The 25,532-nt window shown below is 42.0% G+C and overlaps 1 protein-coding gene across 2 annotated transcripts in view; it reads right to left on the reverse strand.

Moving 5' to 3' along the window:
• Window positions 1-24,815, reverse strand: part of tbc1d4 (TBC1 domain family, member 4) — a 313,622-nt gene extending 288,807 nt beyond the window's left edge. For both annotated transcript variants that reach the window (XM_063048455.1, XM_063048461.1), the window contains exon 1: window positions 23,573-24,815. In XM_063048455.1, coding sequence (XP_062904525.1) covers window positions 23,573-23,980 — 408 coding nt within the window. In that variant the 5' untranslated portion in view covers window positions 23,981-24,815. The remainder of the gene's footprint in view (window positions 1-23,572) is intronic.
• Window positions 24,816-25,532: the final 717 nt, after the last annotated feature.

The raw sequence follows: 25,532 nt of genomic DNA on the forward strand, positions 1-25,532 counted from the left end.
GCCCACCCACCAATCAGCAACAAGAAAGAAAATACAGAAAAACTGAAGGAGACCAATATAAACTACAGACCACACAAATAAGCACGCATGTCTCGGAATTTCATGAAACACCCTCCATCAGCAGCAGTTTGAAGAGTCCTTCCGTGGGGCCTTCATCTGCCGAAAAGCAGCCTCCTAACCTCCGCCCCAACACGGCCTCTCATGGAGAGCAACCTTGTGCCCACGATGGAGGGAAGGAGCATTTCAGATTGTGGATGGAGTACCAATCAATTAGTCTGCTTTGTCCTGAATGCTATTGAGTCTCTTACACCTTGTTGGAGTTGCACTCATCCAGGTAAGTGTGGAGTCCAGCATCACACACAGCCTTGAACCTTGTAGGTACCAGAAAGGCACTGGGGTCTCAGGAAGTGAGTCTCTCTCTTGTCACATAATATCTATCTTCAGACCTGCTCATGTGACATAGTACCACATGGGTAATCCTGTTGAGTCTCTGGTCAACGTTAATCCTCAGGTAAAGGATTCAGCACTGTCAATCCCATTGAACACCATTTGAAACAGACAGTGATGGGCAATGTAATGATGCAAATCGTAACTGCCACAAATCGGGGCATGCCTCATTGGTGTCTGGGTCTTGCTACACACCAGCAAGTTGCTTCACACAAAATAATCCGCAGATGCTGGGGTCAAAGCAACACTCACAACACACTGGAGGAACTCAGCAGGTCGGGCAGCCTCTGTGGAAAAGATCGGTCGACGTTTCGGGCCGGAACCCTTCATCAGGACGAAGGGTTCCGGCCCGAAACGTCAACCGATCTTTTCCACGGATGCTGCCCGACCTGCTGAGTTCCTCCAGCGTGTTGTGAGTGTAGCAAGTTGCTTCAGTTGCTTAGGAGTTAGGAATGGAAAGGAATATTGCGCAATCGTTAGCAAATATCCCCATTTCTAAGTTTATGATAAAGGAACGTCATTGATGAAGTTCAATGGACCTTGGATCCTCTCCTGAGGAACAGCTGCAGTGATACCTTGGAGCTGAGCAGGTAGACACCCAACAATCACAACCATCTTTCTCCCACCACTGGGATACTTTTCCTTTGATAACCTCTGAGGACGTTAAGGAGGTTTGGCAAGTCATCAAACACTCGAATGAACTTTTAATATGTACTGTTGAAAGTAACCTGACTGGCTGTGGCCTGATATGGAAATTCAAATGCACAGGACGCAAGAATCTAGAGAGGGTAGTGGACATAGCCCAATACATCACGTGCACTTCCCTCTCCACCATCAATAGTGTCTACAGGAGGCAATGCCTCCAGATGGCAACACCCTTCCTCAAAATACCACAACATCCACAGCTACCAACGGGTAGAGGTAAAGAAGCCTGAAACCTTACACCACTGTGCTCCAGAATAGCCGCTTCCAACCAATCATTTCTTGAAACAACCAGCTCAAATGTAAATACTATAGCTTGGCAACCTTTATGATCACTTTAATCACTAAAATTGACTTATCTTCTAATTGTGTTCTTTCTTGAAAAAAAATCTGTATAACTTATATTCAGTTTATGTTCTCCTTGTGTATGCTGCTAATCTGATGCTATGTTGCTGTGATGCTGTTTTTTTAAGTAAGAGTTTCATTGCACCTGTCCATATATGAATATGACAATAAACCCGACTTTGATTTTGACTTCAGTTGACCCAAGCCCCTTGCTGCCAAACTCAATCAAACATTGCCCTGCCATCAATCTCGGTTTTAATCCACTCTTAACTCCATGCTAGATCCAGGGCCTGCTGAGGCCCAGAGCCAATGGGTCCTGGAGAAACCTTAAGTGGATACTGGTGAGCAGGCTACTTGATATTTAGTGACACCTTCCACCAGTTTGGTGATGATTGAGAATACGCTGACCAGGTAGTAATTAGCCGGATTGGATTTGTCCTGCTTTTGTCAACAGGCAATCTTGGACAATTCTCCACACTGATAGCCTGAAACGTGCTTTGTAACTGATAGAATCACCTTTACAGTATAATACGTTCCATGCAGGGAGCTGCAGTGGTCTCTTCTAAATACAAGTGAAATATGTCAAAGGATGTTTTACCACCAGTTTGATTGTGTTGTCTAATGGCCTATGATCTTGACCTTGAGCCCAAATTACAGGCCGAAAGTGCTTGATTCTGAAGCTATTTTTTAGGCAAATATTGGGCTCGTGTGTTTGAAGTAACTCAGTCCCCTTCACTTGTCTTGTTGACTTACACAGTATGAAACCATAGCAACTGCTAAAACTGATCTACAATAGCTTTTCACTTTTGATTCATAAATATTTACTTAATCTACAAAGTGATGTAGACAGGCGATTTTTATTTTTTATATTCTCCTCTTCTATTGATCTTACTCATTTCAAAATCTTCTCAGGTACCTTTTTCCATTGTCGTTCCCTTAGATAGAGGGTGCAACAACAACGTTGTTTTATACAGAAGGCTAACATGATATAAACAACTATCATTGATAGAGCACGTCAACACTTCACGGCAGAGTAGCAGACAGCTTTTTTCACAGCACCACGTACAAAGATATTAAAACAACCCAGTCAAAGTGATGGGCTTTTTGCAATTGCCTTAGATGAGGACTGAAAGCCAAAGAGGCACAAAGATTTCGGGCTGGAATTTCAGAGTTTAGGTACAACATTTGTGATCAACTAAGATCAAATATCTTGCAAGCTTGGAGGGCAGGACGAGATCACAGAGATGGAGGACAGGTGTCAACATGGAGAGATCTGAAAAACAGAAGTTTAAAATCTGAGCAATTTGCTCAATAGAAACTTGTACCAGTCAACAAGGGGTGGAACAGCTGGCTATTGATTACCTGACCTCGAGCCTCCTTGAGTGAGTCCTTTCTCAGCTTTCGGTTGGCAATTGCATCTCTAAGTCGAAGGCTGTTACAAAAGTAAGATGCCTGTGTGAAACAGTCTTGAGGGCAAGGTCAGGGCTGTCAGTCTCCCTGTACCTCAGAGCTGGTATGGAGAACTTGCAAGTCCAACAGTACTTTGGTGTGTTGTCACAGACTCCTGTCAATGCGAGATGTTTATTCTTGTAGCACATTATCTTTGTGAATTATGCAAAGGGTAGTAGAGCTGCTATTTCATATCAACACTGGCCTGAGTTCAATCCTCACACTGTCTGTGTGGAGTTTGCATGTTCTCTCAGTGGCCACATGAGTTATCCCTGAGTGCTCCAGTTTCCTGCCACTTTCCAAAGACATGAGATTTGAATTAAAGATTTAAAGATTAGCTTTATTTGTCACACATATATCAAAACATTAAAACATACAATAAAATGCGTTGATAGTGTCAAAATCAAATCAGCAAGGACCTGGAGCAGTCTGCAAGTGTCACCATGCTTTTGGGGCCAACAAGGGTTGGTTAATTGGACACAATAAGTTATCTCTAGTGAGTAGGTGCTGACTCTTGCTGTCCATACATTTCAAAGGGAAAAAAAATTCAATGGTGGAGTCATGCCTTGCACAAAGTATGGTGGCTATGGTCAGCAGATAACAATATTGCTGAAAGACTGGAGGTACATCGAGGACTGAGTTCCTTCCTCATAATGAAGCAGCTAAGCCAGAACTATCCAGTCACTACAAGTCACCATTACTGACACTTTTTTTACTCCAAGTTCATGAAACTATTCAGATTCATGATTATGTTGCCCTGGTGATATTTGAACTCAGATCACTAGTTCCAGCAGTGGTTGTGGGACAATGGATGGTCTATCCACTGTCCATTCCACAGACCCAGTTCTTTAAGTTACTCCCATTAGTAATGGCCTCTGTCAAGCCAACCACTGAGAAAAAGTAGAAACTGCAAATAATGTCCCCAACATAAAATTCAGTAGGATTATTAAAGCTGAAATCAAAGGATTTTATTTCATCGTGGAACACTAAAAAAGTTAATCCCTTAAAAAGTAAATCCACTCATCACCTGAAGATGTAGTCATGGACATAACAGCATGGAAGCAGACTCTCGGACCAAACTGCTCCATGTCAACCAAGATTCCAATCAAAGCAATTCCCATTTGCCTGTGTTTGTCCCATATTTCTCTAAGCCTTTCTAATCCTTGTTCCTGTCCAAGTACCTATTAAATGTTGTTGGAAGATATGGATGTATGATATAGGTGCTAGTACTGGCTGTATGGCATCTTATCCCAACTCCAGCATTCTTGTCCTCAGCTTCACTCTCCTGCCAGATCCCTGTAGCTCCCGATTCCTCCATAGACAACAAACCTGTTTCTCTCATTCTTCGATTATTCTGTCTGCCAGGATCTCTGCAGTAGAAAATGCCAACGATTTGCTACCATCTGAGATATTAAAATCTTCCTATTCTCCTTTCAAAGTGGGTGAACCCTTATACTAAGCCTCATCATTCCAGATTCCCCTATGAAGGGAAACCTCCAACGTTAACTGCATCAACTTCCTTCACAATTTTACATTTAAATAAGATCACCTCCCATTCTTCTATACTGCAATAAGTACAAGGCCCAACCTACTCAAGATTTCCTCATGAGGTAACGTTTCCTCTTGGTACTCAATTGAAATTTCCCTGAATTGCCTATAATTTAAGCATTTCCCTCCTTAAAGGAGACTACATCAGTATGTACAGCAATGTGAAATTGCAAAAATAATCAGTGCACAATAAAATAACTGAGCTTTATTTCCTGACCTCTACCAATCTTAATTCTGCATCTGCTACAACTTCACTGGAATGTTATCAAACATACGAATAAGTCAGTGTTTTTCTCACTTTTTAACTCCTTACTTCCAATCACCAAAGAAGGGCATATAACTAGGTTTCACAAAGCACAGCAGCAACAAAGACAAAAAGAAATGAACTATATTCATTCTGTGGCCTTCGATGGTAATTGATTCTCCATTAAAAAAAAGCTGTTCCTGCTGCTTTGTTCATCCTTATTCTGACTATACAACACTGGCTAAATGGACCCAGAAGAAAGCCATTCAAATGTGCAATGGCCCCTGTTACAATCAGAGACCAAGCAAGCAAACACAGACCAATGCCCCTGCTCAAGGTCAGGGGTCAGACACAGTAAGGGGTAGAGGTCACACAAGCCACAGGGGAAGTAGTATGTGCAATATATGGATACCACCAACATGACACAAAACTTCATTCCAAAACTATCAACATATACACATAGGTTTGAAATGAGAAAGAGTAGATTTTAAGATGCTTCATAATACCTCTTCCAACAAAGATATTCTCAGTACACGGAATATAGCACAGGAACAGGTTCTTTGGCCCATGATGTTGTATCAAACTACTTAAGCTAGTAGATGGTTAGCTGCACATGGTCCAAATCCCTCCATTCTCTGCATATTGATGTGCCTGTCGAAGAACCTCTATAATGCCTCTGTCGTATCTGCTTCCACAACCATGTTTGGCAGCACATTCCATGCACCTACCACTCTCTGTGTAAAAATACTGCCCCACTCATCTCTTTTAAACTTTCCCATCACCTTTAATGAATGTCTTCTAGAATTAGACATAGCGATCCCGTGAAACAGATACTGGCTGTCTACCCTATCAATGTCTCTCATAATTTTATGAACTGCTACCAGGTCTCCCCCCAGCTTCCACCACTTCAGAGAAAACAACCAAGTTCGTTCAACCACTCCTTTTAGCTCATTCCTTCTAATCCAGGCCGCATCCTGATAAAACACAGAACGTTGGAGGAACTCAGCAAATCAGGCACATCTACGGAACATCTATAAACAGTTCAAGCAACACACATCAAAGTTGCTGGTGTACGCAGCAGTCCAGGCAGCATCTCTAAATTTTCAGATCTCCCCCTCCCCCTCCCACTTTCAAATCTCTTACTAGCACTTCTTTCAGTTAGTCCTGACAAAGGGTCTCGGCCCGAAATGCCGACTGTACCTCTTCCTACAGATGCTGCCAGGCCTGCTGCGTTCTCCAGCAACTTTGATGTGTGTTGCTTGAACTTCCAGCATCTGTAGATTTCCTCGTGTTTGCATCTATAAACAGTTGATGTTTCTGGCTGAGACCCTTCATTGAGAGTGGAAAGGATGGAGACAGAAAACTAACGTGACTTCTCTGAAGACACAAATGGGGGAATTCTTGAATGAGGAGACATAATTTCAAGATAAGAGGTTTGTCATTTAAAATCAAGATATTTAGAAATTTCTTCTCACAGTGGTGAATGTCTTGAATTCTTTACCCAAAAGACTTGTGAAGGATAGATTATTAGAAGTACTTAAAGTGGAGTTAATTTTTTCTTTGAATGACCGGGGGTGATTGACAGTGATGGAGATGTGACATACAGGAGGAGATGAGGCCTGTTGTAAAATCAGCCATAATCCATCTACCTAAAGGCCTCAAAATACATTTATAGCTCATAATGAAATATATAATCTGACTATTGGAAGGCTTTCCAAAGACAAAACACTACAAGGAGAGCTTTTACTATAAAAACTATAAAACCAGAGGCTTTTGGTTGAACTGGGAACATGAGACACATGATATCCCAGCTGACAGCTCAATCAAAGATCCTGTTGATAAGACTAAGTTCATGAAAGCCTCACTTGCCTTAGGCAGCAACAAACCACTCCAAACATAATTCTGTAAAGAAACATGTCAGCTACCAATTTGAACAAGCATCTTCATATTTTGTTCATTAAGCAACCTGCCAAGCACTGAATAAGATTTGATTAATCTCCCCACTTATACCTAGTTTCTTGAGTACCCAAATATAGCCATGATAGACAACCTCCTTGCCTTACTAAGCTCACTACATGCAACGCCATCCAAGTGTGCATTTGTTTTCCTGAGCAAATGCCAATGCCACCATGAATATTGGCCCAATGAATATCATATCTAATAATTAAGTTTGATTAGAAAATCAATGATGAGTGCACCATGACAAGAAAATTATGTAAAACAGAAGGAAAAATATTCAAGTTTATTGTCATTTCTCATGCATGCATGTATACCACCAAACAAAACAACATTCCTCTGGACTAAGCTGCACCACGCAGTATATATAACACACACAACACATAAAGTCAGAATCAGGTTTAATATTGCCGGCATATGTCACGAAATTAGCTGTTTTCATGCAGCAGAACATTGCAATACATTGTAATAAAAACTATAAATTAGAATAAGAAGTATATATTTTGAAGAAGTATATAAGTAGTGAATAAAGAGGAGGAAAAATACTGAGGAAGTGCTCATGGGTTCATTGTCCATTCAGAAATCTAGTGGCAGAGAGGAAGATGCTGCTCCTGAAATGTTGAGCATGTGTGTTCAGGCTCCTGTACCTCCTCCTTGATGGTAGCAATGGGAAGAGGGCATGTCCTGGGTGATGGGGGTCCTTAATGATGGATGCTGCCTTTCTGAGCTACTGCCTTTTGAAGGTGTCCTGCATGCCGAGGAGGCTATGCCCATGATGGAGCTGGCTGAGTTTACAACTTTCTGCAGCTTTTTCCAATCCTTTGCAGTGCTCCCCACCCCCCGTACCAGACGGTGAAGCAAACAGTTAGAATGTTCTTCACCGTACATCTGTAAGAAACCTGCGAGTGTCTTTGATGACATACAAATTCTCCTCAAATCCCTAATGAAATATAGCCACTGTCGTGCATCCTTTGTAACTACATGTAATTGCATCAAATTGGTGGGCCCACGATAGATCCTCAGAGTTGTTACCACAAATAAATTAACAAATAATAAGATGCGCTTACAACACATTAAAAAGTAGACAGAATAATGCCACGGCCACTTCACACATGGTGAGACCTGAGAGGTGGTAGGGAGTTCAAAAGTCTCATGGCTTTGGGGAAGACACTGTTTCTCATCCTAATAGTCCTTGTCCTAATGCAACAGTACCTCCTACTGATGGGAGGGGGTCAAAGAGACTGTTGGTCCGATGGGGTAGATCACTGACATTACTAAGTGTCCGGCATACACAGCGCTCCTGGTATATACCTTGGATGGGTGGAAGAGAGACCCTGATGATTCTCACAGCAGTATTTGTAATCCTTTGTAGGGTTTTGCAGTCAGATGTCTTGCAATTCCCTTACCAGATGCTGGTCAGGAAACTCTCAATGGTGCTGCTGGAAAAATTGGTTAGATTGGGAGGTGGGGGGGGAGGGGGTAAGATCCTTGTTCACCTCAATCTCCCCAGGAAGTGGAGACACTGCTATGCTTTCCTGACAAAAGATGTGGTGTTGAGGGACCAGGTTAGATTGTCCGTCATGTGCACTCCCAGAAACCAGGTGCTCCTAACTCTCTCCACAGAGCCGCTATTTTTGTGCAGTGAGGAGTAGTGAGCCTGAACCTTCCAAAAGTCCATGTTGTCCAAGTTTAGTGTTTTCGATGTTGACTGTCATTAAAAAACTATTGAATTAAATGAATGTTGTAAATAAATATTGAAAACGTCAGACAATATCTTTGGTGGGAGAAGCAAAGTTTCAGGCTAATGACCTACCATCAGAATTAATGGCCATTATAGAAACATAGACATAGAAACATAGAAAATAGGTGCAGGAGTAGGCCATTCGGCCCTTCGAGCCTGGGCACCGCCATTTATTATGATCATGGCTGATCATCCAACTCAGAACCCTGCCCCAGCCTTCCCTCCATACCCCCTGACCCCTGTAGCCACAAGGGCCATATCTAACTCCCTCTTAAACATAGCCAATGAACTGGCCTCAACAGTTTGCTGTGGCAGAGAATTCCACAGATTCACCACTCTCATCTCATTATCACTATTATCATTATCATCTCATGTACTTCGTATCTGCAGGCAGGAAAATATTCTAAATATTCTGCTTTGGAGAAAGGATTCCATTGTCCACTTACATGATACTGATACATCAACAGTGACAAGAAAGGACAGCACATAACTTAAAGGTGCAACCATGCACCATTGAGGATCTTGTCACATAAAACACAAGGTATTTTGAGAGATTGGGAGAAGTTGAAATCAAAGGCCACTACTGAGCCTGGGTTAGTTATTGTAGTGCAAAATGGTCAAAGTGATCGCAGTGTTGACACCCTGAGGTAGGGATAAGTGCTGTGCCACAAGAAATAAATGATTAAAAGAAAGCAGCTGTGCTTGAATCTGCTGGTGTAGGATTTCAGGCTTCCATGCTTGCTGCCTGATGATAGCTGTTAGAAGCTGGCATAGGCCAATGATGGGCTTCTTTGATGATGGATGTTCTTGAGGCAGCCTCTCACACAGATACACCAGTACTGGGGAGGGATGTGCCCGTGATGTAATGGGTTGAGTCTACTACCCTCTGCAGCTTCTGATCTTCCTGCATATTCAAATTGCCATGTTAGCAGACCACAAGAGATAAGAGCAAAATCAAGGCATTCAAACCGTCGAGTCTGCTCCACCATTCAATCATGGATGAGTTATTTTCCCTCTCAACCCCATTCTCCTGCCTTCTCCCCATTACCTCCTGATGCTCCTACTAATCAAGAAGCAATCAACATCCGCCTTAAGTAAACCCAATAATATTTGGAGGGCGGAGCCTAGTCAAGATGGCACTAAACGGCGACTCCTTTGCTTACATCGTCGGAAGCAGCTCTATTTCCATCCTTAATATCTCTCTGTTTCCCTTCAGGGTTCTTTTGAAGACCCTGACCTGGAGTTACACGCTGACTTTGGTTCTTTGCAGGAATGGGACCCGCTCTCAGGATATCACGACTGTCATGGGAGCTGGAAGATCTTTGGCTGTGTGCCCAGAAACCTGAGACCTTTGGGCACAGGTCTCAGAAAAAGTGCTACATCATAAACCAGCAAATTGTTTGTTATGTCCCCCCTCTCGCTGTGAAACGGAGACATCTCTTTCTCCTTTATTACAGAGAGAGAGGACCTGTGGTATGTCAAGTACCCGGTGAATGCATGGTCTTTGGAGTACTGCAAGTCTTTGTCTTTGCTGACGCTTGAGTGCTCGGTGATGGGTGCCAATGTCTTTTTTTCGCTGGTGGGGGGAGGGGGGGATTGTTGCTTGCTGCCGCTTACGCACAGGAGGGAGGAGAGCTGGCGGGGGGGACTTTGGGGTTCTAACATTTAACTGTCATTCATTCTTTGGGACACTCCTCTGTTTTCGTGGATGGTTGCAAAGAAAAAGCATTTTAGGATGTATATTGTATACATTTCTCTGACAGTAAATGTACCGTTGAAAGCTTTGAAACCTCACCTTTGAAACCTCCTCCACAGCCGTCTCTGGCAATGAATTTCAGGGATGGTGGTGAAAGCAAACAAAATAGTGGATTTAGGAGGCACTTAGATAGACAAATGACATGAAAGGATAAGGATCGTTTGCAGGCTGATGAGATTAATTTTGTTTGTTCTTTTGCAGTATTGAACTATTTTTCTAAGAAAATGGCTTTGGTGTACGATTAGGGAAGGTGAAAGATTGGTGATTGCTGTACACTCAGTCAGCCAATGGACCAGTTTTGGTGCTGTAAAGTCCCACGCTTCTAAAGCATGGAAGAAGAAAGATAAAGGAGGAGAACACAGAAACTCAAGGAGGTGCTGACGACAGGAAGAAGAAACATTGAAAGCAGAATGAAGAAATTCTGATCCTGTAAACAACATACACACAGCACCAGCACAGCAGCTTCAAATAGTCATAAGTGCATCCCCAGTACAACTTCAATTTAATCCTGATTCAAACTCAATTAAAACTTGCTTGGCTCAGCTGCCAAGAAAGACTGAACTTGGCTGCATTGAGTTCATGTCAATCTACTGCATTGCGACAATCGGCAATTCCAACATCCTCCCGCAATAAAAGAATATCTTGCAGCTTATTTTAGGTCTGGGTAATGTGTGGACATCTACAGCCTGGGATAGAACAGTTCAGCTATTTAGAGAGACTGGAGAAGGTACATAGGTCTGGCATCTTTACAGGAGAGGCTAAGATGGGGCATGATCGTGGTTTATAAACTTTTTATGGGGCATAGCTATGATAGATGGCAGAAAACCTTTCCCCATATTAGAGGTAGATAAAACTAGAGGGTATAGGATTAGGGTAAGGAGAAGAGATTCAGAAGGGAGATCTTCCTAACCCAGAGTGGAACGCATTGCCTGAAAGACTGGTTGAAGCCGGGTCACGGACAGCATTAGGAAGTGCCTAGATCAGTGGTTCCCAATCTGGGATCCACGGAGCGCTTGCTTAATAGTATTGGTACATGGCATAACAAAGGTTGGGAATCCTGGGAGTCCTGACGAAGGGTCTCGGCCTGAAACGTCGACTGCACCTCTTCCTAGAGATGCTGCCTGGCCTGCTGCGTTCACCAGCAACTTTTATGTGTGTTGTTGGGAATCCTGGGTTTAGATGAACACTTAAGTCACTTAGACAGTGAGGGCTATGGATTAAGTGCTGGATGGTGTGGTTAATAAGGAAGGGTGCCCACTGGTCAGCATGTGTGAAGTGAGCCAACTGACCTGTTTTCCTTCGGTACAAATCTATGAATCTTTGATACAATTCAGCAACATTTTGAAAAGCAAGAGTTTGAAGGGCTTTGGGGAACAGGTGAAGGAGTTGGTAGGTCTTTCAGAGAGCCAGCAAAGTCCTGATGTGCCAAATGGCATTCACCTGTGCCATATGAGCCTAAAGAGAGGTGAACAAAAACCAAGTGATTTTGGAACTGGTCCAAGGAGGTGAAGCATGATGTTTGGAAAAAGAAGACCAGTAGTGGTGACCAGTTAGTACATCATGAAACTCTTCCAGTCAAAATGGGGCAGGACATAGGATTGGTGAAGGTCAGTCAAAAAAGAGGTTAAAGTCTACTGATTCAATTACTACCATTCTCCGGCATCATTTCCACATGCTTGTAGTGGAGAGTATACTGACTGGCTGCATCACAACCCAGTAAGGAAACACCAATGCCCTTGAATGGAAAATCCTACAAAAAAGTAGTGGATGCAGCCTAGTCTATCATGGGTAAAGCACTCCCAGCCATTGAACACATCCATATGAAATGGAATCACAGGAAAGCAGCATCTATCATCAGGGATCCCAGCCACCCAGGACGTGCTGTCTTCTTGCTGCTGCCATCAGGAACAAGGTACAGGAATGTCAGGACTCACACCACCAGATTTAGGAACAGTTACTACCCCTCAACATCAGGCTCCTGAACTTCACTTGGCCCATCTTTGAAATATTCTCACAACTAACGGACTCGCTTCCTCTAACATTCTCAGTATTTATTGTTTATTTACTTATTATTAGTATTTCTTCTTTTTCAATTTGCAGTTTTTATCTTCTAAACTTTGGTCGAACATCCTAGTTGACTGGTCTTTCATTGATTCTGTTATGGTTATTATTCTATAGATCTATTGAGTATGCCCACAAGAAAATGCATCTCAGTGTTGTATATGGTGACATAGATGTACTTTGATAATAAATTTACTATGAACGTTGAGTTTCCATTTCAGTTATTTCTGAGTTCCTTTGTAAATCATTATGAAACCTGTTTTAACCAGACTTTCAGGCAGTACATTCCAGATCATAACACCTCCACACATTAACAGCATTCCAACTCTGGTTCTATCACCAGTTCCCAAACACATGAAATCTACTTCCATTCATCAATGGAGATTGTTCCTATTTTCTCAATCAAAAATTTACAATGGTACATTATTAAATTTCTCTTCAACCTTTTCCACAGTGAAGAGGACCATCCTAGGCTGTTTTGTGTCTCCTCAAATCTGATGTCTCCCACTGTGAACACCAATTTAGCAAACGCCCTTTGCAACCTCAATGAGGTCTTACTATTGTGCAGTTTCAGCTTAATCATTCTTTTACAAGTATTTTGCAATACCTGCTATACTCTGGCCCTCTAGTTGTAAAATTAATAATCCTCTATTAAAACACATGGAATGATTGTCATCAAGTACCCATTTACAATAACTTTCCACTAATTCCTTTCTATTTTCCTCAAACTCCCCTCAATTTCGCCATAGATTCTACCACTCAGCTACACGCCATCAATCTACATGTTTGGGATGTAGGAGAAAACCAGGGTACCAAGATGGAACCTATGCAACCACAGGGAGAACATGCAAACTCCACACAGACAGCACCTGGGGTTAGGACTGAGCCAGATCACTGGAGCTTGAGGCAGTAGCCTTATCAGATGTGCCACTGAGTGTACGGATCACTGACGTAGCAGGAAAAGTGGAGCAGAATATTATTACTGCATCAGGCCTGACACCAGGCACCTAAACCCAAGCTCTATCATCCTAAGGACTACAGAGAGTAAAGAGAAAAGCTTCCTTAGGGGAAAGATAACATCATCAACAACACATAGCAATACCTGGCATAGCACTTCTCAAAATGGGGCTTCTGGGAACCTTAAGTCTCCAATAGGAGCAAGCAAAACTTTGATGAAAATGGAGGATGAACCTCTTGTATTATTCACCCACCCTGACTTCTGCCTCACTTGTGGAAGAATCAACAGGTCCCACATCTATACCCTTAACCACCTCAGAACCATTTCAGATTCCACAAAACTGGAGTGCTCATCCTCAATCCCAAGAGATTTTAGTAGGAAAAGATCCTCCACAAATTAAAACAATGGTCACAGTTCACTGGCTGCAAAATTTTGGGGTGTCCTAGGGTGTGAAAAGTGCTAACAACCGCAAATACTTTCTTTCAGAGCAGGAGGTCCTTGTTTTTTTTAAGAAAAGGCATATCTTCTTTCAGATCTTTTTGTGTCAACAACCTCCTGCAGTACTGCCATCAAAACAAGAATGGATTAATCTGGCTATCTGCTAGTGAACCAGTCGCTATAAACTATGAACACGCTGCCAAGTTTATTCCAGCAATACCAGTCAGAAATACGAGATTGTTCTATAATGACCAAATCCATTAGTTTCGTCTCTCAATCTGCTCTGAGCCATTTATTAAAACACATACGTAACACACATGCACCCTCCCTCAAATGTTTCTATATTCGGCACATTTGTCCCTTATATATGATGTTTTTTTACAAGAGGATTTTAATTGCTCCATCATTATTAGAAACATAAATCACTTTAGCTATCTGATCATAGATAAATGCCAGTGTTGGCAAGTATTAATCAATAGCAAACCAGCACTATATTTGATGGGAGTCACAATGAGATAATCAAGCAGGCCGAGTTGGTATATCTAGTTGGTAACAACTTGAACAATTAACTGGCTTGAATAAATGACTCCACCTCAAACACAAAAGATAATTACAGGAAGCAGAGTGGAATCAGTTCATTTTTTCAGAAAACTGTAAATGACAGATGTATTGAAAATAAATAAAATAATTCTCTGCCTTTCATCTTAGCCCAAGTTACACTTTTTTCTGGGCTCCTTCCTGTGGAGTTCTCCAAGGATGAACAGCTGATGTTTCAAAACAACAGAGATCAGTTGGCATCCACGACGAAAGATTCTGGGATATCCACTCAGGCCAAAAGCTGCTCCAATTAGTTCATGTTTCACTCTCAGCCTGTCTTGTTCTTTAATTCGTTAATGGATTGAGGACATCACTGTATGGGTTAGTATTCATTGTTCATCCCTAATTGGCTAATTAGCTCCTGAACTAAATGGCTTGTTAGGATAGTTCCATAAAACCATACAATATAGGAGCAGAAATGGGCCATTCAGCCCATCAAGTTTTCTCCATTATTCAAACACGGCTGATCTTTTTTCAACTCCTTCTCCCTGTAACGCATAACCCCTTTGCCAATCAAGAATCTATCAATGTTTACCTTAAGTACACCAAATGACTTGGCCTCCACAGCCTTCTGTGGCAACCAATTCCATTGATTCACCACCCTCTAACTGAAGAAATTCTTCTCAGTTTTAAAAGGACATCCCTTCATTCATAGAGTGTACCTTTCTAGGCTCTTCTACTAATAAAACACCTTCTTCATGTCCACTCTACCCAGGCCATTTAGTATCAGTAGGCTTCAACGAGATGTCCTCCTCATCCTTGTGAATTCCATTGAGGTCAGACCTAGAAACATCAAATGCTCCTTATATGTTAAACGTTTCATTCTTGGAATTATTCTTGTGAATCTCCTCTAGATCCTCTTCAGGGTCAGCACATCCTGTCTTTGATACAGAGCCAAAATTGCTCACAATATTCCAAATCTTGTCTGACAAACACCTCAGCAGTCCATCCTTGCTTTAATATTTCAGTCCTCTTGAAATGAATGCCAACAATGCACTTACCTTCTTCACTCAACCTTCAAGTTAACCCTGAGAAAATACTGAACCAGGACTCCCAAGGCCCCTTGCACCTCTCATTTTGAATGTTCTCCCCATTTTGAAGAGTCCACACCTTATTCTTCCTCCCAAAGTGGATAACGCCACACTTCCCCACTCTGTATTCTTTCTGCCCCTACCGGTCCCTCGCCCTCCTGATACTGTCCGCAAATGTGGCCACAATGCCATGAGTTCCATTAGCACATTAAGTGCTGTTGCAGTCCCACCAATGACCTCTGCAGAACTCTTCCAGTCACCAGCAGCCACCCTGAAAAGGACTTCTTTATCCCCACTCTCTGACTTCTGCCAATCAACCAATCTTCTATCCATGCTAGTACCTCACCTCGAACACCATGGGCTCTTACCTTGTTGAGAATTTCAGATGGCAGCTAAGAGTCCACTGCATTAGTACACCTGAGTCACACACACATCAGGCAGGTAGGTATCACTGATTTCTTTCTTTAAAGCTATTTTTTTTAATCAAAGTCCAAATTTACTTAATGACTTGACTTTTAATGCTAACTGCTGTGATGGGATTTCATCTTGGTGTTTCTCTGCTAACAGTTCAAAACATAGCTCCATGTTATTCTGGTCTATGAAACCAGATGGTGAGCAAACTCAGCAGGTCCAGGATTATGGGGATGCAAAAGGTGCAAGCTAACATTCTGTGTCAAGACCCTCCATCAAGGTAGCAAAATGTTGCCCGTAAAAAGCAGCTGGAGGGGGAGGGGGGAACATGTTGGGAAAGAACCTGAAGGTCATAGGTGAAGCCAGATGAAGAGTGGATGATGAGTAGATGAAATAGGTGGAGGAGGGAAGTGGGATTCCTGGACAATTACGTAACAGAATCAGATGGGCAGATGGAACCAGGTGGAACAAGGCATGGGAAAGATGAACAGAAGGAAAAGAAAAGTAGTTGGACAAGTGAGTGTGTGTGGGAGGAGAACACTGGATTATCTGAAACTGAAAAATTCAACGTTCATACCACTAAGTTGCAAGAGAACCAAGTGGAACACAAAGTCATACTATGATCCAGTGATAATTTCCAGCACTTGCTTTTCTTATTTAGTATTTCTAGCATAAGCTCCATGTACCTATCTAAGACCCTACTGTATCCACTTCTACCACAGTAGCTGGCAGTGCATTCCATGCATCCACAACTCTCTGTGTGAAAAGTTTATCTCTGACATTTCCCCCTGTACCCACTTCCAAGCAACTTAAAACCATGAACCCTTGTGTTAGCCATTTCAGCCCTGGGAAAAAAGCCTCTAGCTATCCACACAATCAGTACCTCTCATCAACTTATACACCTCTATCAGGTCACCTCTTATCCTCCGTCACTCCAAGGAGAAAAGGCTAAGTTTACTCAACCTATTCTTATAAGGCACACTCTCCAATTCAGGCAACATCCTTGTAAGTCTCCTCTGTACTCTCTCTATAGTATCCACATCCTTCCTGTAGTGAGGTGACCAGAACTGAACACAAGTACTCCAAGTGGGGTCTGACTAAGGCCTTATATAGTTGTAACATTACCTCATGGTTCTTGAACTCAATCCCATGGTTGATGAAGCCATGACACCATATGCCTTCTTAACAACACTGTCAACCTCCACAGCAGCTTTGAGTGTCCTATGGACATGGACCCCAAGATCTCATTGATCCTCCACACTGTCAACAGTCTTACCATTAATATTATATTCTGAATTCAAATTTGACATACCAAAATGAACGACTACATACTTAACTGGACTGAACTCCGTCTGCCACTTCTCAACCCAGTTCTGCATCCCATCAATGTCCAGCCGTAACCTCTGACAACCCTCCAGACTGTCCACAACTCCCCCAATCTTTGTGTCATCAGGAAACTTACTAACCTACCCTTCTACTTCTTCATCCAGCTCACTTTAAAAAATCACAAAGAGGAGGGGTTCTAGAACAGATCCCTACAGAACATCACTGGTCACCGACCTCCATGTAGAATACAAACCATCTACAACTACCCTTTGCCTTCTGTGAGCAAGCCAATTCTGGATCCACAAAGCAAGAGTTCCTTGGATCCCATGCCTCCCTACTTTCTGAATGAGCCTTGCATGGGGAACCTTATCAAATGCCTTACTGAAATCCATATACACAACATCCACTGCTCTACCTTCATCAATGTGTTTTGTTACATCCTCAAAGAATTCAATTAGGCTCATAAGGCAGAGTCTGCCCTTGACAAAGCCACGTTGACTATCCCTAATCAGATTATGTCCCCCTCAAAATGCTCATAAATCCTGCCTCTCAGGATTTCTGCAACAACTTGCCCACCACTGAAATAAGACTCACTGGTCTATAATTTATTGGGTTAGCTCTACTCCCTTTCTTGAACAAGGGAACAATATTTGCAAGCCTCCACTCCTCTGGTACTTCTCCAGTCCCTGTTGATGATGCAAAGTTCATCGCTAGAGGCTTAGCAATCTCTTCCCTCACTTTCCACAGTACCCTGGGGTATATCTCGTCTGGACCTGACGTCTTAACTAACGTAATGCTTTTCAAAAGCACCAGCACATCCTCTTTCTTAATGTCTATAAGCTCAAGCATTTCAATCCACTGCAAGTCATCCCCACAATTGCCAAGGTCCTTTTCCCTGGTTAATACTGAAGCAAAATATTTATTAAATATCTCCGCAACCATCTCCGCAACCTCCTCCGACTCCATGGACACTTTTCCACTATCGCACCTGATTAGTCCTATTCTCACGCGGCTCATCCTGGTTTTCCTTAATCCTGCTCGCCAAGGCCTTCTCATGGCCCCTTCTAGTTCTCCTAATTTCATTCTTAAACTCCTTTCTGGCAACTGTGTCATTTTCTAGAGCTCTGACAGTACTTAGTTTCTTGAAACTTTTTTTAAGCTTTTCTTTTCTTCTTAACTAGATTTTCTATATCCTTTGTACACCATGATTCTTTTACCCTACCGTCCATTCCCTGCCTCAATGAAACATACCTATGCAGAGTGCCATGCAAATATTCCCTGAACGTTTACCACATTTCTGCCGTGCATTTCCCAGAGAACATCTGCTCCCAGTTTATGCTTTCAAATTTCTGCCTCATAACATCATATTTCCCCATACCCCAATTAAATGTTTTCCCAAATTGCCTGCTCCTATCCCTCTCCAATGCTATGGTAAAGGAGATAGAGTTGTGGTCAGTATCTCCAAAATGCTCTCCCACCTAGAGATCTGACACCTGATCAGATTCATTTCCCAATACCAGATCATGTACAGCCTCTCCTCTAGTTGGCTGATCTACAACACTCATAACAAACTCCACACCATCCAAACCCCTTGCTCTACAGAGATCACCCATCATAACAGCCTTATTGTTATAGCGCCATTTCCAGAACCTGCCTCCCTATGTGCTCCTTGATGTCTCTGTTACCATTGGCAGGTCTATAAAAAATACCCAGTAGAGATATTGCCCCCTCCTGTTTCTGACTTCCACCCACACAGACTCAGTAGACAATCCCCCCATGACTTCCTCCTTTCCTACAGCCGTGATACTATCCCTGATTAGCAATGCCACACCCCCACCTCTTTTGCCTCCCTCCCTGTCCTTTTTGAAACATCTAAAGCCCGACACACTCAGCAGCCATTCCTGTCCCTGAGACATCCAAGTCTCCGTAATGGCCACAACGTCACAGTTTCACGTATTGATCCATGCTCTAAGTTCATCTGCCTTGTTTATGATACTCCTTGTATTAAAACAGACACATCTCAAACCATCTGGCTGAGTACACCTTTGCTCCATCATCTGCCTAACCTTCCTCACAAACTCCCTACAAGCTGTCTCTACTTGTGCGCCAACCACCTCATCCTCTGCCTCTCCACTTTGGTTCCCAACCCTCTGTAAATCTAGTTTAAACCATCTACAATAGCATTAGGTGGTACAGGAGCCCAAGTACCCATATCTCAAGGTCCAACGACTGCTTCTTCCCCACTATCATCAGCTCATGAGCTGACCTGAAAAATCTTAATGCTGTCTCAGACCGTATTTATTTTCCTCTTTCTCAACTTGTTTATTAACTTGTCAACTATCAACTATTATTAACTATCAATTTGTCTCAATATGTTTGTTTCATCATGTAGCTAAGAGTGTAATTTATATTAACTTATGTCCTGTTTGTAATGCAAAAAACTAATTCTCATGTGTATGCATACCAGTGACAATAAACTAACTTGAACTTAATTGAGTCTAACATCTTTCCTGGACATGAATGCCAAGTGGTGCATACCGTAATCAGAATCATAGAATTGTTACTGCAGTAGTCAACCCATCACTTCTATCCTAGATACTGACACAAGGCCTTCCTTTTACTCTCCGTCTGAAACTTCACACTTCACCAAATGGAACTTTAGTGCTATGTGAGGCTTTTTCTTAATCTTTTGTTGAACGTAATGTTTCATGGACCCCTCTTTATTTTGAATAAAGATGTAATATCTGCATTGTTCATGGTTTGTACAAGTAATTATGCAGGATGTTTTAATCCCATATATACAGTGAGTGGCACCATCACTTCAAAAGGAAATGTACTGGAGAAAGCTGCATCATTCTGTAGAAAGAGGAAAACAAAAAGACCCCACAAGGTGGAAGGGCACAGATCTTATGTCTCTTATCAGCACCTGATTATATGTTTATCACTGAGAAGAGAAGGATTAGAACATCCCCTCAGGAAAGAGGGATCATTTGAAGGAACCGGAATAACCAGATAGCTCAGTAAAACTTTCTGAAGAAAAAACAAATCAGATTGAGCATAAGGAATAACTTGACAGCAGCCTCTCCTGGGGGTAATGGGGGGGGGGGGTAGCTGGTAGGGAACGTGTGGTGAATATCCAATAGAGAAACAAAATAGTTAAAATTAACAGGAGAATGTGGTCAAAAAAACGAAGGATGCCACACCAATAACAATCACGGGATTAAAGAAAATGTTGGAAAATCAATGTAATGGATAATCCTCAGAATACATTAGAAGTATCAGTGGTATCAAAATGATGGAGGCTTAAATGCAAATACTACACACTGCCATGAGTTTTGAGTAGCACTCCTCATACTCCACACATTGGCTATGTTGCAATTGTGCTTTTAGAGACCAAGTGTGTCAGTAAGTGGTTCCTTGATAAAAACATCACAGTCATGTTCAGTCCTGGCATTATCCAAGATCAACAGGCATGAATTGTGTTTAACAAGTATTACCATATACATTGGCCAAGTGCAGTAATGGAATTCTAATTGTTTTCCATAATAGACATTTTCAATGGACATAATGCACCATAATGGAATCTGGATCCCTGCACTTATTTTACTATTCAACCACTATCCAGAGCCAGGATAGGTCCTGTCCTGATCTCCTTTACTTTTAGCTGCGTTTTAATGTTCTATCAAGTATACTATTGCTTTTGGGTGAGATCATTTGAAGGGTGAGTCTCTGTCCTCGATGCACATTCCTGATGCCTCAGCAAGGGTTGTGAACCTGAGCCAGACTGGACTGGGATAATACCAGCAGGAACTCGACTGCTGCAGTGAGCTTTGAGTTTCTTGTACCCATGAGGGAAAAATGATCGAATTCCATTGCTGATGAGAAATCGTGGACCTGAAGCATTAATGCTCCCTCTACAGATGCTGCCTGATCTACATGTGCTTCCAGTATTCTCAGTTTTCTTAATCTGTGTGAGCTAATTAGAGTTTCCACTATTATGTGGTTGTTCCTTCCAGCTCGTACCCTATCTAGAGTCAGCTATGGCTGAGTAGGTAGCAGTATTCTGTACCCCCAGGCAGATAGCTGTAGATTCAAGTCCCAATCAAGAGACTTAAACACAAAACCCTGGACTGATTCTGCAGTCTATATTTGGCTTTGCTGTAAAGTGTTTATTCTATCTCGTAAACTGCATATGCGCCAAATGCTATAAATCTCTTAAAATTCATTAACAGTCAAATGTGCAAATCATTTTGTCATTATAGTGAGTACAACTCTGAAATAGTAATCATGTGGTATTTATAAGGATCACTTTTTTCTGATTAAATGTTATTGAAGCATCTTAACCAGCCCTCAAAATATCAGATCTATTTGAATAGGAATGTGATCAGCGTAAATCCATTAATACACTGGAAGACATTGACCTGCTAATCCCTGAAGAAAGCACACACAAAATGCTGAAAGAACTCAGCAGGTCTGGCAGCATCTATGGAAAGGAATAAACAGCCGATGTTTCGGTCTGAGACCCTTTATCAGGACTGAATGATCCTGACCTCAAGTGTAGACTAACGATCATCTGAAACCTTTGATAACTAATCCAAATAGCACTGAAGCCTAGGTGTGTTCATCAAGAACAAGAGCAGCTAAACACTGCCAATGCTGGTAAGAGTTTTATCAATAAAAAAAGGGGCTGTAAAACTGCATGTTGAATACACAAGACCAAAAAGGGCTACATTATACCATTCCAGAGTAGAGAGCTAGGAACTGACAGTGTGGGCAGAATTAAAATGTATACATATTTCAATGAAAAAGTACAGAACACTTTTTGATTGTTTCACAGCAGTGTTAATGCAATCCAATTCCAAATATAGTCCAACAACATGGAATTCCATTCTGACACACTGCTGCTACTGATGGATCCTAATTTTAGATACAAAGTGAGACATCAGCTATAGGGCTGGATTTAAATGCCACACTGTGTTAATTTTGCCATTCTAAGATCCTCAACCCCCTTAACATTGGATAATTCTAATAGATTACAAAGTAGGGAATTGGGTTATTGCAAAACTGCTGCCAATTGACAAAGAAAACTAAGCTAACCAAACATAGACAACACTTCTATTTTACACCTACTGGTGTCAAGTTAAACTGCGGATAAAACCTTGTATACTCTGCACACAAGCACACCCTGTCTCAATTCAGTTCCACATGGCCAGCCACAGTACACCCATTCACACTGGCTGCTTGCAATGAGGTCATACTCCTCTGTACTCAAGCATTATGCCCTCACATACAGAAAGCCAACTATTTAGCCTTCACCTGAGAACACATTTTGTACCCTGTGCTTAAAACCCAAGTGTTCAAGGTCCTGAACAATAGAATCATTCTATGCCAGAACATATGCTGGAATTAATTTGAATGCCAAGAACCCTATTGAAAACTCTCCAGGAATTACCAAAACTTTACTGAGGTTCTGAACCCAGGAGGCACACCTGATCCTTGTCAATGAATCTGGTGTGAAAATCCTTGAATATTAACAGTCAGTCTCAGCAAACATTTTCCCAAAGCAATCTGGATTTTACTTAACATTTTATGAAATCCCACATTCACAAAAATACTGAATCTTTAAGCTTTAGACTAAAAAAGCACCTCACTTCATTGGTCATTTGACATATAAAGGTAGTATATTAGTGTACAAAGATTCTTTTGTACATGACATCGAACAGATATCTAAATATAGATTTTATTTATATATATATATATATACCTATATATTGAGGCAGAGCATACCTTAAACGCACATTGGTTTTATACAGGACTGTTTTATATATCCTTTAGTATATATTTGCTTGGAAAATACTTAACTTATATGATATCAAAATAACTCAAACTGCAGACTAGCAAACATGTTCTGCTCTAACTTATTAAAGAGGAAAGATTAATTCCTGTACCAATACACAACTAGCCATTTCTGCTTGTGTTTGATGGAAAAACCAGGGAAACTGTCATGATCCAATGATTTGCTGTACTTTTATACACAATGTCTCTCATGTTGAAAGTACTCCTCTCCAGATACCACAAATCACTGAAAACTTCAGTTCACTTGACCTTTATCATCATCCAAAGGCAATTAAGTATTTGCTTTGCACTTTTGTTTGAGTTAAAGTAAGTTACAATGAAACATTCCATTTGGTTATGTGTCTAAGGAGTATTTCTATAAACTCTAGGTTTGAAATCACAGAACAGTGTCGTTTTGGCAGTGTACAACTGTAGCTCAGCCTACTGCACAGATTTATATTTTGATATAAATATAAATTATTTTGGGCAATACAGTTTAAAGTTTGCTGAGCCAGACTCTTGATAATCAAGATTTTTTACACCAGATGTAATTGTTCAGGATCAGATATGGCATACTGACTGCACAGTCTTGGTACAATTTCTATCTGGGTCTGTCTACAAAGAGACGCAGCAGATCATTCTACCTGCAAACACTGAGACACATGTCAAATGTAATACAACCAGTAGCATGCATACCTCTTGTCTATTTGGGGAACCCATGACCTACCTGATTAGGGTCGGTGCCTCTGAAAACGTGGCAGGCCATCTCGGTCTCGGGGTTGTCAGGCTGAGTCCTGATGAGATAGGCAAAGTAGGTGAGGTCATGACTGTTATGGATGAACCTGATGATGTGCTGCGCCTTGTGCTCAAAGATGAAGACAGACGAGTTACCGCCGGTAGCCTGAGGGACACATCTGACGAGGGGTGGGCTGAGAATGAGGAGGACCTCCCGCGCCGCCAAGGACGACCCCGACTCCTGTTTCTCACAGCGCCTACGGATCTCGGCCATTAACCAGGGCAACATGGGCAAGGTGGTCCTCCTGTCCAGTGTGGACCACCCCATGTACCACAGGGAGAACCTCTTCTCAGCCTTGCTCTTCTCTTCCTGCACAGGTTGGTTGTTGTTTTGCTCCATTGTTCTGGGATGGGATCTGGCAAGTGGACAGCTTAATTCTTCCTTATGCTCGCTCGTAAACTGAGCTAGAGTTGCGGTTATTGAGGACGGACACGTGGGAGGATCGCGTCACTAGAAACCCTTCCAAGACACCAGAACCATTTCCTTCCAAATTCAGGAAAGCCTGATCACTGTCACAGCATTAGAAGCCAACTTTTCCGTGATTTACAAGCGCTGATCAGTATCTAGAAACGCCCCTACCTTCAAACCAGGCGTTTTATTGTCAATGTTTGCTATCTCTTTAGACAGCTACTTCAGGCATTATCGCTTCCGATTACATAACGATCCACAATATCCTTGCGATTTTTGACCCATTTACTATCTTTCACACATATAAAAAAGTCAAATGCAATAACCTCGAACCAACCTCCCGTGTCCTCCAGAGTGAAAATGCGGATAAGATTAATGAAAGGAGGTTTCTGAGCTAGAGCTGATAAATCTTGCTTCCAGGTCGGTCGTTTAACATCTAAAGGCAGGTGGTGCGTTTCATCCGCCTCTGAGTCAAGAAAATATTGCAACTTTTTGTTTGCAGATTAGGAGAGCGTGCACTGAAAACGTGGCCTTCTCTGCAGAGTTCATAGCAGAAATAAATTCTCTCCCTCTTGGTGCACGGGGAGAGTCAGCCCATTCCTGTGTCCCTGAGACTGAGGGAATCCAGCCCCAACGAGAGGGGAGGGAATTCCCCTGCCAAATTGCAGAGGGCTTTCCCTGCCTCTTGTCGATTTCCAACACTGTCGGCTGCGAGCTGGTTGCAAACTGCCTCGCTATCGCGTCCCCGAGAACTAGCTCGGCTTGAGCGCTGAGGCTTGGCCACAAGTGGGAAGGAGGAGGAGATAAGGAGGGTTGGTTTGCTTCACGTTGGATAGGCAGCGACAGGACTGGCTACGTGATCTGAGGGGAGGAGTGAGGAGGAATGTGACAGCAACTGTGATACCGAGCAGAGGGCAAGGTAGGTTTCCAGCTCACAGCGTTGCATTTGCAGCGGGGCAATATTATTGTGAGAGAATTACAGTGAAATATATATACACTTTCTACATATTTGATTTTGTATATGACCATCAAGTAGTACATCTAAATATATATTTCTTAATATATACATGTACATTGAAACAGCGCAAAGCTTGAAGGCACATTGGTTTTATACAGAACTATGTTATATATATCTTTCAGTATATATTTGCTTGGAAAATATTTAACTTACATTATATCAAAATAACCCAAACTGCAGACTAGCAAACATCTTCTGCTCTAACTTATTAAAGACGGAAGAGTGATTTCTGTACAAATAAGCAACTAGTCATTTCTGTTTATAGTTGATTGAACAACCAGAGAAACCGTCATGATCTAATAATTTGCTGTACTTTTATACACACTCAAAGTGCTCCTTTCCAGTATTATATATCACTGAAAACTAAAGTTCACTTCACCTTTATCATCGTCCAAAGGTGGTAAAGTTTAAATTAACATAGAACAATACTGCACAGGAACAAGCCCTTCGGCCCACAATGTTGTA

Source organism: Mobula hypostoma, chromosome 5 (assembly GCF_963921235.1).
Source record: "Mobula hypostoma chromosome 5, sMobHyp1.1, whole genome shotgun sequence".
Lineage (NCBI taxonomy): Eukaryota > Metazoa > Chordata > Chondrichthyes > Myliobatiformes > Myliobatidae > Mobula > Mobula hypostoma.